Source organism: Cervus elaphus, chromosome 9 (assembly GCF_910594005.1).
Source record: "Cervus elaphus chromosome 9, mCerEla1.1, whole genome shotgun sequence".
NCBI classification, from domain to species: domain Eukaryota; kingdom Metazoa; phylum Chordata; class Mammalia; order Artiodactyla; family Cervidae; genus Cervus; species Cervus elaphus.
The window spans coordinates 61,977,359-61,991,769 of record NC_057823.1 but is presented as its reverse complement, the minus strand read 5'-3'; the positions used below and the strand labels follow the sequence as shown (position 1 = coordinate 61,991,769).

The window sequence follows — 14,411 nt, the reverse complement described above, 5'->3', positions numbered from 1 at the left end:
CTTCCCAGTGGAAAAGTATATTTTAATACTTGTATTCCCCTGGAGGTTCCAGTTCTTCACATATTGTCTTCCAGTACTACTGTATCCAAGACTAGAGAAAGCAATGACAGCAAGAACCATTTGTGATCTTTGAAATATAATATTGGGCAGTATGATGAGGTGAGAATGATAACCGTTATACTGGGAACCAAGAAAAAAATGAAAGTAAGATGGCAGATAAAAACTAGATTTTTAACAAGTTACCTGTGAACAAGAAAATAGGGTGATCTTGTCTTTTATTATGTACCAACAGTGCTGGCTGTTTTCAGTTCCTTGTGAATAACAAAGCTTAGTGTGTATTCCTAACCCCTACCCACCTCTTTACCTGGCCATCTTCTGTTTGTGCTTCAAGAATCAACTTTACTTGTTCATCGAGAAGTTTTCCTCAGTGCTTCCCTCTAAAAAATTGATTGGGTCCCCATAATTTGTACCTTTCACCATCAGTTTCTCTTTCATCATTTGCCTACACAGACTGATATAAACTATGAGAGCAAAAATTACTTGGTTTTGTCTTGTTAGCTACCATAAATGTTGAAAAGGTAGAGGAACAGCATCTTTAGTAGTAGGTAGTACCAAGTATCAAGGCACGTTTTTTTGTTTGTGTTTTTAAAAATTTGGAGGTTAAAGAACATCTATGAATGTTTTAAAGCAGAGGGCAAGGAACAGGAAGACAGAAATATGGAAATCTTACAGCATAATTCAAAGATCTTAGGGGTCGTATTGTCAGCAGAGGGTTAGTAGTAGTAGGTAGGAGGGTTAGGATGAAGAAGGAAAATGAATCATCTTAGTTAACATTTATTGGCTGAGTGAAACGCGCTGCACAAGTTTTAGATCTTAATCTACAGTCTGTTTACCTTAAAAACAGACTGTTTTTAAGGTAAATTTAGAGGGGCTTCCCTAGTGGCTCAGTGGTAAAGAATCTGCCTGCCAACACAGGAGACATGGGTTCAATCCCTGGTCTGGGAAGATCCCACATGCCGCAGAGCAACTAAGCCCCAGCACCACAATTACTGAACTTGTGCCCTAGAGCCTAGTAGCTGCAACTACTGAAGCCTGCGTATCCTAGAGCCCATACTCTGCAACAAGAGAGTAGCCCCCGTTCACAACTAGAGAAAAGCCTGCACACAGTAACAAAGACCCAACACAACCAGAAATTTAAAAAAAAAAAAAAAAATCTGTTTAGAGCAGGGTTCTTAACTTGATTCAGGGATATCCCTTCTTCTTTTCAAGAGGTCATTGAGTTGGATGAAAAACATTCCAAAGTTTATTTTCAAGTGCTTCACTAGTTTTGACAGTACCTGTGGCTTTGTCACCAATAGAGATCACAGATATTTTTGTATCACATTGTTGCATGTATCTCAAAATAGTCTTTATTCCAATCATACTTCAAAATTATAGTACTAATTAGACCTGCCCCTAAATTTTATTATGTAGTGCTTTAATAAAGAGCATGTATTTTACTATATCAAGATTGATTTTAAAGTAATTTTATGGTAACTGAATTGCTCTAAAATTCCTTTCCTTTATAATGCTACATATTATGCTTTTAAAATATTCTGAGAAGGGATCAGTAGGCCTCATTAGACAGTCAAAGCTGTGTGGGGGGGGTCCATGACAACAAAAAAAGAACTCTTGATGTAGAACTAGTGACTCCAACTCCCACCCACCCACACATAACTTGTTTGAGCAAATTCTTGGTGAAAGTGGAAGTTGCTCAGTCGTGTCTGACTCTTTGCGACCGACCCCATGGACTATACAGTCCATGGAATTCTACAGGCCAGAATACTGGAGCGGGTAGCTGTCCTCTTCTCCAGGGGTTCTTCCCAACCCAGGGATCGAACCCAGGCCTACCACGTTGCAGGCAGATTCTTTACCTGCTGAGCCACCAGGGAAGCCCAAGAATACTGAAGTGGGTAGCCTGTCCCTTTTGCAGTGGATCTTCCCAACCTGGAAGTGGAACTGGGGTCTCCTGCATTGCAGGCCAATTCTTTACCAACTGAGCTACCACGGAAGCCCAAGTTCTTGGTCATTGTGGCTAAATAAAAAACACTTGTTTGATGCAGGATTGGCCTCTCAGTTGGTGGATATCCACTGTTTTGTTTTCCCCTTCTAGACTTGTTCAGTTTTTATCAAATTACTTCCATGCTTGTTAATACCCTCCCCACGGGTGTGAGATTGTAAGGATGGGAAAATTAGCCAGTTAAAGACCTGGGAGAGTTCTGGGAAAGGTTCAGTGAAGTAAAAGATAAAATTAATATCTAAAATTTCTTGAAATCATCACATCAGAATTATTCCTCTGATCACCATATCTACCTCTAAAACTGGTTCTTTTGTTCTGTCTAAACTTTAGTCTAAATTTCTTTACTAAACCTGATTTTCAGACTTCCTTGGTATGGTCCATTGGTTAAGACTCAGCGCATCCAGTACACGGGGTGCGGTTCCATCCCTGGTCTGGGAACTAGGATCTCACGTGCTATGTGGCGGTGCAGCAAAGTGAAAAAACAACTTGATTTTCCAGTTCTTTACAGTAGCCAAATAGCAACATAGTGTCATTCTCTAGTGAAAATCCTCTGGATCTCAAACCAGTTCAAAGATATTTCTGCAGTTGTTTAAGTCCAAAGGATTGTGAATAAAAATTTCCTGTTACTGAACTTGTGAAATATGAATTGTGTTTTAAATGTGAAATTGTGAGAAGAGGAAATAGATTGATGTTTTGATGGCAAAAGAAGTTTAGATCATTACATTTTAGGTGTCTTGTATTCAAAATAAAATGAAGGCCACTAATCTAAGGAACAAATAAGGGCAGAGAAGCTTTCGGAGAATGATAGTTACACAACAGTCTTGTGTACCAAGTTAATAGAAAATCAGGAGATGCCCCAAGTTTAGTCCTGTGTCTGGTTCTCTTTCAGAAAGGCTGAAGAGTTATCATGAATAAAAAATATAGTCAAACTGGTACATTATGGTTCTGTTTTTGTGGTGAAAAATGCCATTAGTAAAATAGAGCTTTATAAGTACTAACAGTTTTAGGTTAAAGGAGTTACGGTGTCTTTAACACTGAAGTTCATAGATGGTTCTACCTTTCAATCAACTATTGAATGCAGTACTAGGAGGACTGATGACTCTTGAGACTCAGGAATTTAAATTGAGAATTGAGGGTAGCCTCCTGTTGGATTCTGGTAATTTCGGAGGACAGTGGTAGTAGGAAGTGCCTTTCTTAACTGTTGTAAATGAATTGTTAATCCCAGTGCACACTCACACCAAAAACAAAACATGGAAAGAAAAGGCAACATGGCATGATTACGATGAGAAGCAAGAAGGAAGCTACAGGAAAAGATGCACTAGAATTGCCTGTAGGTAATTTTTTTGGCCCATGGTAATTTGGGTGCTATTGAAGGATAGGATAGCAAGTGTCTTGTAATTTCATGGCTGCAGTCACCATCTGCAGTGATTCCGGAGCTCAAAAAAATAGTCTGTACTGTTTCCATTGTTTCCCCATCTATTTGCCATGAAGTGAGGGGACCGGCTGCCATGATCTTAGTTTTCTGAATGTTGAGTTTTAAGCCAGCTTTTTCACTCTCCTCTTTCACTTTCATCAGGAGGCTCTTTAGTTCTTTTTCACTTTCTGCCATAAGGGTGGTGTCATCTGCATATCTGAGGCTATTGATATTTCTCCCAGCATTCTTGATTCCAGCTTGTGCTTCATCCAGCCCGGCATTTTGCATGATGTACTCTGCATATAAGTTAAATAAGCAGGGTGACAATATATAGACTTGATGTACTCCTTTCCAAATTTGGAGCCAGTCCCTTGTTCCATGTCTGGTTCTAACTGTTGCTTCTTGACCTACATACAGATTTCTCAGGAGACAGGCAGGTGGTCTGGTAGTCCCATCTCTTTAAGAATTTTCCAGTTTACTGTGATCCACACAGGCAAAGACTTTGCATAGTCAATAAAGCCAGAAGTAGCTGTTTTTCTGAAACTGTCTTGCTTTTTCGATGATCCAACAGATGTTGACAATTTGACAATTTGATCTCTGGTTCCTCTGCCTTTTCTAAATTCAGCTTGAACATCTGGAAGTTCACGGTTCACGTACTGTTGAAGCCTGGCTTGGAGAATTTTGAGCATTACTTTGCTGGTGTGAGAGATGAGTGCAATTGTGTGGTAGTTTGAGCATTCTTTGGCATTGCCTTTCTTCAGGATTGGAATGGAAACTGACCTTTTCCAGTCCTGTGGCCACTGCTGAGTTTTCCAAATTTGCTGACTTACTGAGTGCAGCACTTTCTCAGCATCATCTTTTAGGATTTGAAATAGCTCAACTGGAATTCCAGCACCTCCTCTAGCTTTGTTCGTAGGGATGCTTCCTAAGGCCCACTTTACTTATTATTTGGCTTCTTTGTGTCAAAGATGAGTAGATGCTTCCTGGTGAGTTTATACTTTCAGTACAAGGAGTATTTTTTTTATTCCTTGCTTTGTTTTTCTCATCTGCCATGTCAGGTGTGCCCTAGCCTCTTAAAACCTCTGATACAGCTTTTTATTCTTTAATTCAGCAAATGTTACTGAGTATTTCCTGCTTGTAAGGCATTGTGCTGGATGCTGACAATACATAGTTGTGAACAAGACATAAAATGGCTCTTCCTGTTACATTAGGACTCTCTAAAGGAATTGAACTGATGAGTCTTATATACAGGCATATCTCAAAGTTATTCCAGGTTCAGTTCCAGAACACCACAGTAAAGCAAAGTCACACAAATTTTTTGGCAAGTATGTGTATTAATTTTGAAATACCTTATTGCTGAAAAGTGCTAGCCCATCATCTGAGCTTTGAGCAAGAGGTAATTTTTTGCAATAATAGCATCAAAAATGAAGATCATAGATCACCACAACAATATAATAATAACAAAAATATCAAAAATAATGAAAATGTGATGGACACAAAGTGAGCATGTACTGTTGGCGCCAGTAGACTTGCTCCAGACAGGGTTGCCACAAACCTTCAGTTTGTTTAAAAAAAAAGTGATACCTGCAAAGAGCAATAAAGAAAGATATGCTTGTATTATAGATAGAGTTTTGTTATGAGGGATTGGCTTACACGATCATGAAGGCCAAGAGATCCCATGACCTGTGGTCCATATAAGCTGGAGGCCCAGGAAAACCAGTAGTGCATTTCTGCTTCAAGCCTAAAGGCCTGGGAGCCAAGGGAACCAGAGATTTAAGTCCCAGGTTGAGTCCTAAGATCTGAAAACCAGGAGCACGGATGTCTGAGAGGAGAAGGTTGATTATTTCAGTGCTAGCAGAGAGGGAAATTTCTCTTCCTCTGCCTTTTTGTTCTATTCAGGTCCTCCACGCTAGGGAGAGTGATCTTCTTTTCTTAGCCTGTCATTCTGATGCTAATCTCTTCTGGAGACACCTTCACAGACACCCCAAAATAATGTTTTACAAACTTTTCCAGAATCCCTTAGCCCAGTAAGGTTGACACATAAAATTAACCATCACACTAATCAAGCCATAAGAGAAGGCCTATGTTAAACAAATGTTACCTTTTCTGTTACTATTGTTCTAGTCATAGGGATGGAACATATTTAGGTGCTTTAATCTGAACTGAGTATATTTATGATGATTACACTGATTTACTATTCTTGGAAGTCGTTGGGTCTCACAGCAATATTTAAAATATTTCATTCTTTTTTAAGATACTTTTAGTTTTGTAGATATTTATTAGGGAAAAGAAAGAATCCCTTAGCTCCAAATCTTCTAATTGGTCTTCATGTCATTGTCATTCCTCTTACTCCCTAGTTTCCATATTGCATACTGATTGATACCAAGGCCAGCTTTTAATATTGACTTAATTATATTAGATCCTAGACATACCCTACTGATATTTTCCCAGTTATCTGTAAAACTTAAAGCACTTTAGCCTGGCATTCAAGACTCTATATGATATAGCCCCAAACTATCAGTCACTTTGATTCTCCCCTTTTTACGAACCTGTGTCTATTCTTGCCCCCTGCCTAAGACATCCTTTCCTACCTTCCCTATTGAAATATTATCCCTCCTTCAGGATCTGATTGGTAATAGACCATTTTCACTAGGTTTCTTTCTTTAGACAGATGCAGTTCAACCCATTGATTTTTTTTTTTTTGCTTTTCTGAATTCTGTTAGCATTTTTTGGTCAGCCCCAGTGACTTGTACATGTGTCATCTTAAGTTTGTGCTTTTTACATGTGTCGTAATTTTTTAGCTAGAATTACTTTAGGTAGGGATTTAGAAGAACAAGATGAGATCAGAGATGGACCGTGCCTTCTGTTAGAATTTTCTTCAGACCTTAAGGGACCTTTTCTAATGCTGTCAGTAAGTAATGATGATTTTTTTGAATTGCAAACTCGTTCTTTGACCTGTTTCCTTGATTGATCAGGCAACAAAAGACATTTGAAACAGGAAACGAGAACTTGTACTTTTGTTTTTACTTTCATCCATTAAATTATTTGATTTTTCTGCATGTTTTGAAACTACGTAAGGTCCAAATCAAACCAATTTTTTTTTTTTACTCTCATAAATTATCAGAGTTACCTACAGTGTGCACATTACACCATAGTGTGAAGTGAAAGTGAAGGTGTCATTCGCTCAGTGTCCGACTCTTTGCTACCCCATGGACTGTAGCCCTCAGGGCTCCTCTCTCCATGGAATTTTCTAGGCAAGAATAATACTAAAGTGGGTAGCCATTCCCTTCTCCAGGGGATCTTCCCCACCCAGGGATCAAACCCATTTCTCCCGCATTGCAGGCAGATTCTTCTCCCTCTGAGCCACCAGGGAAGCCTCTTAGCACAGTGTATGTACTTAGTAGCAACACATTGTTACGTACATTATAAAAAATGTCTAAAGATATGACCTTCAATTTCTGGTTGAAGGCAGAAACAGAAGTGAGGCTTTCACTTTGGTGTGTTTCAGGTAGTTTACAAACTTAAGTGACCTCAGAGAATCAGGTTTGTGCTTGCTCATTACCCAGGTTCTGTGAAGACTTATAAAAAACAAACAGTAAGCCCTATGTTACCAGGTGGAGAGTGAGTGAAGCACCAAAGTAACAGTACCTGAATATTTGTACTGTCAAGGGGTTAGATCTTGGATTTAAGCAGTGGCCAGTGGCTATGGGAATTCTGTGAAATGAGAGATCTGTGTGAGACAGGCTACTTAAGGAAGATTTCTCTAGCTGGGTATTAGTATGTTACAATTGAAAATGGAGAGTTAGAAGCTCTCAGAATAAAAGGAAAACATGGAGGTGAAGGTAGAAACTGAGTGAGTATGATTTGGGTAAGCAGAAGACTGTTCCTGGCTCCTAATCTGTGTGTAATAAGGTCTGGATGGATTGCACAGGTGGAAAACACGGATGGGGAGGGTGTGAGGTCTTAGGTTTCCAGAAATTAGTTATATGTTCCTTGCCCTCCAGGCTCCTCTGTCCATGGGGATTCTCCAGGCAACAATACTGGAGTGAATTGCCAGACCCTTCTCCAGGGGATCTTCCCAAATCAGGGATTGAACCCAGGTCTCCTGCATTGCAGGTGAATTCTTTACCATGCGAGCCACCAGGGAAGCCCTGAGATCAGAAGGGAATATGAAAGATAGAAACACCTGTCACTTAGATTTAAGGAGTAAAAATACCAGTTTCTGAGCAGAAAGGCCTAAGTACTTTAGAAATGCATTGTTGCACTTTGGGGAAAAATGCCTTTGAAACATTTATGTTTTAACTATTTGTTATTGAATGTCTTCTTGACATTGAGAATAGGGGATATGTCTTAAAGTTGTGTGTGTGTGTATGTGCCTGCGCGCATGTTCAGTTGTGTCCAATTCTTTGCTACCCTATGGAGTGGGGCCCGCCGGGCTTCTCTGTCCATGGGATTTTCCCAGCAAGAATATGGAGTGGGTTGCCATTTTCTTCTCAGGGGATCAAACCCGAGTCTCCTGCGTCTCTATTGCAGGTAGATGCTTTACTGCTGAACCAGCAGGGCTTAAATTCATACACTTAAAGCAATAAGAAGAAAAATGCCTGATGACTTGATTTTTTTTTTTTAAAGTATGTTTCTAAATTCATCTGATTTTTCCTTGTTTCTAATTATTCTGAGAGCATTCTGTTAAAGGCCTACTTTGCATATGACTTCTCAAAAAGTGCTTTTTGAAATTAGGTGATTACTTGGCAGTGTGAAGTATGAATTTGTGCCTTTGACATGTCAGATTTGTAGTTTGGGTTGGATGCTTGTAAAATTCACTTTATTGTAATTTTGTTAAGGAGCTATTGGTACAAATTTGTTGATGTACTCGTGAGATGTAGTCTTATGAGAGTTAGATTTGTGCTTTCTCTTTTGCCTTTGACTTTTAGTGACTTCCCCTCACTTCCTTAGCATTTTCTGTACTTTGTATTCTTGATTAGAGTCATTTCTTTTTCTTTAAAACCTAGCTAAATTAGATTTATGTTAAAAATCTGCCATAATTCTTAGTATTGGATATTTATAATAGTAAGAATTGGTTTTGAAGCTCCTGATAGCTTCCCAGCACAAATTTACCTCTGCAGTTAAGTACAGAAAGGAGAAAAAAGAAGGAAAACAAGAGGAATCAGGAAAGGAGAACATAACCCTATTTCATTTTGTTCATCACTTATCTTTCAGTATTATTATTTGTTTTGTTTTACCCATCTCTTCCCACGTCCACCCCTATCCCTCAACCCCCCAAAACCCACCACTGTGACCTTTTTTGTGTGTGAGAGAGCTTTTCTTCAAAGTAAATGTTGGAATGAATGTGAAGGGTATTGAATTCCTGTATGGAAAATAAAGGATTGAGAAGAGAATTTTACAGACGCTTTGAACACGGTTTTAGATACAATCTCAGCCATTAGCAGATTGGCACTTCTGTTGCTTTTCTTAGGCTAGTGGGCACAATCTCTGTAAGGTTAAAAAAAAAAAAAAAACAAACCCTCTTTCCCCACCAGGCTATCTTTTTCAGCAAAGACATGTGAAAATGAATTCCTCTTTGTGTGTTTGGTAGTTATTCATGTTTCCTGTTTGCAAAGTAGTCCTCAGGAACAGGTGAAACAAAAGTGTAGGAAACAATGTGCGCTTTTTAAGTCTAGTCCCTTTCTGATCTTTTACATAAAATTCTAGGGATAGTATTTGTTGGACCTCAGTATGGGACCACACTTAAGTAGGACAGCAAGGAGATCAAACCAGTCAGTGCTAATCCTAAATCAAACCGTCTAGTCAAAGCTATGGTTTTTCCAGTAGTCATGTATGGATGTGAGAGTTGGACTATAAAGAAAGCTGAGCGCCGAAGAATTGATGCTTTTGAACTGTGGTGTTGGAGAAGACTCTTGAATCCCTTGGGCTGCAAGGAGATCCAACCAGTCCATCCTAAAGGAGATCAGTCCTGAGTGTTCATTGGAAGGACTGATGTTGAAGCTGAAACTCCAGTACTTTGGCCACCTGATGCAAAGAGCTGACTTGTTTGAAAAGACCCTGATGCTGGGAAAGATTGAAGGCAGGAGGAGAAGGGGACGACAGAGGATGAGATGGTTGGATGGCATGAGTTTGAGCAAGCTCTGAGAGATGGTGAAGGACAGGGAAGCCTGGCATGCTGCAGGCAGTTCACAAAGAGTTGGACATGATTGAGAAACTGAATGACAACAAAAACACTAAATGTTTAAAACAGATTTTTTAAAGCATTTTTTCCCTGTTTTGAATTTTTTTTTCAAATATATGTTTATTTATTTTTATTTGGCTGCACCAGGTCTTAGTTGCAACATGCAGGATCTTTAGTTGAGGCATATGGAATTTAGTTCCCTGCTGAGGGATCGAACCCAGGTCCCCTGCATTGGGAACCCAGACAGAGTCCTAGCCACTGGACCACCAGGGAAGTCCTGAATATTTTTAAAACACGTAAACTTTTCAAATGGTAAATCCAGATATAGTTTCTTATTAGAGTTATTAAAGACAGTCAGCTTTAAAATAGCTTCCTCTTTTGTTTTGTTTACATTTTAAATAAAAGCCAGTTCTTTTCCAAGCTGGGTTTTTGTTTGTTTGTTTTTTGCTGCACTATGCAGCATGTGGGATCTTTAGTTCCCTGACCAGGGATCAAACCCATGCCCCCTGTAATAGAAGCAAGGAGTCCCAACCAACCATGGACTGCCAGGGAATTCCCTCAAGCAAATTTCATAATTTAGCTAAGTTTAAAATACAAATGATAGTGCGTATTTTTCAGAAACTACCCTTATCTGACCTAGAGACATAGACACTTGCAATCACTTACTGCAGTGATTCCTAATCCTTAGAGTCTCTGAAACTAGTAGTTGATATTCCTAGAGTTATTGGGGATAAATGTATATACACAGAAATATAGCAATGGATAATTAAAGCATGATCCTTCTAATAAAAAGTGAATGTCATCCTTGTGGTAATGGGAGTATTTTCTGTAATCTGGAACTAAGCAAGAATGTGACTCCTTATAAATAGAACTTGGTAGGAAGTGGAACAGGAGTTATAATAAAATGGATATTTACTCTCTGAAACATTTTGGAATAACTGATAAAAATCTCCTTCATTTTTTCAATTAAAAAGTAAGACCAGGTGAGGTTTAGAAACTTGCCCAAGGTTACAGGAATTAATGGTGCATGGATAGAGAATTCCGCTGCTGTGCTTAAGAAGCATTTTAAGGTTGCCACACAAGTACTAACTTAATGGGACAGTGGGTTGCTTGACAGAAAAAAATCCCTTTATACATTATTTTGTGTTGGGCAATGTAGTCAGTAAGTGGGGTCATCAGCTAAATAGAGGAAAACAACCTTAAATAAAAACCTAGAGGGAAACTATCTTACATTTTTAAAATTTGGCCATGTTAAGTGATAATCAGCTTTTTATAATGCCTTCCTCTTTCCTTCTTTGTTAGGTGGTATGGTCAGGAAAAAGACTATAACGTGCTAGTTATGGATCTTCTTGGACCCAGCCTTGAAGACCTCTTCAATTTCTGTTCAAGAAGATTCACAATGAAAACTGTACTTATGTTAGCTGACCAGGTATGTGAAACTTACATGAAAATAAAAGCTAAGAAATACTACTGTTTAGTATTACTTAACTATAATTTCAGTGTAGAAACCAGAGTATTATAATCCTGTATATACTTTTTAAAAAGTATAGTCATTCTTCAAGTGTGTTACTCTAATAAGTCTTGCAGGTGTTTTCCTGTGGTATAAGACAAAAATGAATTAAACTGGTTTATTCACCTATAGCCTGGAGAAGGCAACGGCACCCCACTCCAGTACTCTTGCCTGGAAAATCCCATGGACGGAGGAGCCTGGTAGGCTGCAGTCCACGGGGTCTCGAAGAGTCAGACACGACTGAGCGACTTCACTCTTCACTCATTCACCTATAGACTAAAAGAGTTTTCGAGCTACTCCCATCACACAGTATATTTGTTTTAGTGTTGAGTATAACAGGTTTCTTTGTAAGATTTTGTTTGAAGAAAGGATTTGGAGTGTGTGTGTGCAAATATAAACAAATATGTATATATTGAAATTTTGATTAAGCAAATTGAATGGTATTATGTGTTGAACCCTTATGAAAGGTGTATTTTTGAGGAAAATAAGGTACTGAAGTAATTTAATGAACAGTTTTTGACCAAGTAGATGCTTCTTACAGGATTCTCAGGTATTGGTAATATTTAAGCAAAACCATGGAAATTTTTATGTCATGAATTGGATTTATGCATTGATTAAGGTTGGATGAAATTGTTTTAAAGCCCAAGGCTAGATTTTTTTTTTTTTTTTTTTAGCTAAAGTTAATAAAAAAGAAAACCAGTTTTAGAGAATTTTAAGATGGGAGAATAGGGTCAGGAACAGACCTTGAGGAAACAGTTATTATGGTCAGAGATAACAGGTAAATGTCAAGGACCTTGCATAAAACATGACTTCTTAGTACACTTTAACTGACATGTGAGCGAATCTTAATGAAAGAGTTTGTATTCTGTAGACTCAGTAACATGTAGGCATACATGCAATGAACATTCAGGGTCTGCCACTGTACTTAGCACTGGAGTGTACAAAAAATAAGAACTAGTTTCTTCCCTCTTGTAACATAGAGTTAGTGGAGAAAAATGGATGGGTTCTGTCATAGAAGTCTATGTGGGATACTCTGGTAACATCAGAGACATAATGTAATTTAGGGAAGGGGGTTGTAGGAAGGCATCTGTTTAAGAAAGAACCAGCTGATCTTGCTCTGTAAATGATAGGCAACACTTGAGTAGTCTCTAGTTTGTGCTGTTAATTTATCTTTTGCCTGACCTTCCCCCTGAGTTAATACTGATAGTTTAATGATAAGTATTACTTGGCTAGAACAAATACTTAAAGGCTAGAACAAATACTTTATGTACTTGACTGGTACAAAAAGTGAGACAAATGTTTTGTTTTACTTATTTAATATATGAATTACTGCTGTACCTAAAGATGGTATTTGAACATTGTATACATCTATTTCCTTGAGTGTATAGTTTAAGCCAGAGATTACAATTTGCCTTCACAAGCCATTTGCCAAGGTAGAGGAATAAGATTTAGAATTTATATCCTTGGTGATAAAAGCTCTAGAGAAAATGCAGGCAAGTAAAAATAGAATCCTGACATACACTACTAAGAAGAGGAAAAACATATGGGCAGAAAGGTAATTTGGCAGCCTTTGGACATGGAAGACATTTTCAAATACAACTTGTATTTATCCAAAAGGTAGACATAATTGATAACTTAAAAATTTAAACTATTATAGAAGAAATAGAGTTAAATGACAAATTTTTTCAAAATTTAAATCTATTTACATAACAAATGACTGATAAAAGATTGTCTGTTGTATGCAAAGAATTCTTAAAAACTGATGAGGAAAGGACAAGCCAAAAACATAATGGATGAGTGTGGATTGACCGTGCACAGTATAGCACTAAGTCCAGAAGGTCAGTAAAAGGGAGCATGGTTTTAACTGTTAGGAACTTACAAGTGAAGTCGTACCTGTGAAAACTGACAAGATTTAGAAAAAAGATAACTGCTAGTGGGAAAAAAACACTACTGCTGAAAAAATGAGTTATTATAGTCTATTTCAAAGCAGCAACTCTCCCTGCAATGATAGGGGATTTATAACCCACAGAAATAGAAGTGCTAGTAGATAAGGATATGTAAGTATATTGATAGTGTTACTGTTTGTGGTGAGAGGATATTGAAAACAATGAGCATTAGTACTGTGAGTTAGGGGATAACTGGGGACAGTTGGGGAGTACTTCCGTCTGTGCCATAGAATATTTATCGCCGTTAAAAAGAATGATAAGACCATACCACTTGACTTGGCAGAATTTCCAGGAAATTAAAAGCTTGTTAGAATGCCATGTTTGTTAGTTTTGGAATATGATCATACAAATATGCAGAAAAATCATGGGGGAGTCCAAAAAGCATGCCAGAAAGGAAACCCAGCATGTATATGTCCCCATTTGTATTAAAGTTACATGCTTACATTGTATGGTATCAACTTCAAGAAATGTTTGGGATATAATTAGTTAAAAAAAGTGAACAGAAATAAAGCGAGTGGACAACTTCTATTTTAGTTTAAAGCAATAACGATGTATAACTATATCTGTCAGTTGGTCAACACCCTGTACTCGGAAGCACATGTAAGTTTGTGTGTGTACATATAGAAGAGGATGAAAATAGATCTGAGTAATACCAGGCTGTTTTTACACAGGTACCTCAAGGGGCATAGGATTGATGTTTACTTTATATAATTTTCAACGACTGAAACAATTCTAAGTTTATTACTTTTGTAATTTAAAAAAAAAAAAAAAACAGTTCTATCTATCAGGTTAGGTACTGTCATGTTTATAATCATTCACATTCACATTGAAAGAATAAGCTCAAAGGAAACTGCTGGTTTATGCTTGTATATCTGTTAGTCTGAAGGTAAATACAGAGCCTGGTTGTCCTTTTTAATTTTGTCTAGCATTGTCTTTTTGAACTCTAAATAAAGTTAATAAAGTATACTTGTGATCTTGAAAAATGATTGACATATTGAAATAATTGAGACACAATATGTTGCTTTCTTTTGTTTCTTAGTGCAAATCACTTAACTTGATTTTCTCTCCTCCCCTCTTTTTTCCAGATGATCAGTAGAATCGAATATGTGCATACAAAGAATTTTATACACAGAGACATTAAACCAGATAACTTCCTAATGGGTATTGGGCGTCACTGTAATAAGGTTAGTCAAATGTTCTTTGCATGAAAGAACAAAGAGTAAAACTTCCAAGAATTGCTTTGATGAACTTTGGTGAACTTTTTAAGTCTTTTAAAAAGTCATAGTAAGTTGAATTTG

The 14,411-nt window shown here is 37.7% G+C and overlaps 1 protein-coding gene across 10 annotated transcripts in view; it reads left to right on the top strand.

Moving 5' to 3' along the window:
- CSNK1A1 (casein kinase 1 alpha 1) overlaps positions 1-14,411 on the top strand; it is a 47,351-nt gene that overhangs the window by 11,859 nt on the left and 21,081 nt on the right. For all 10 annotated transcript variants that reach the window (XR_006342762.1, XR_006342761.1, XR_006342760.1 and 7 more), the window contains exons 3-4: positions 10,960-11,086; positions 14,199-14,297. Coding sequence is in view for 6 of the 10 variants with exons in the window: in XM_043913247.1 (XP_043769182.1) it covers positions 10,960-11,086; positions 14,199-14,297 (226 nt within the window). In the remaining 4 variants the exon portion in view is untranslated. The remainder of the gene's footprint in view (positions 1-10,959; positions 11,087-14,198; positions 14,298-14,411) is intronic.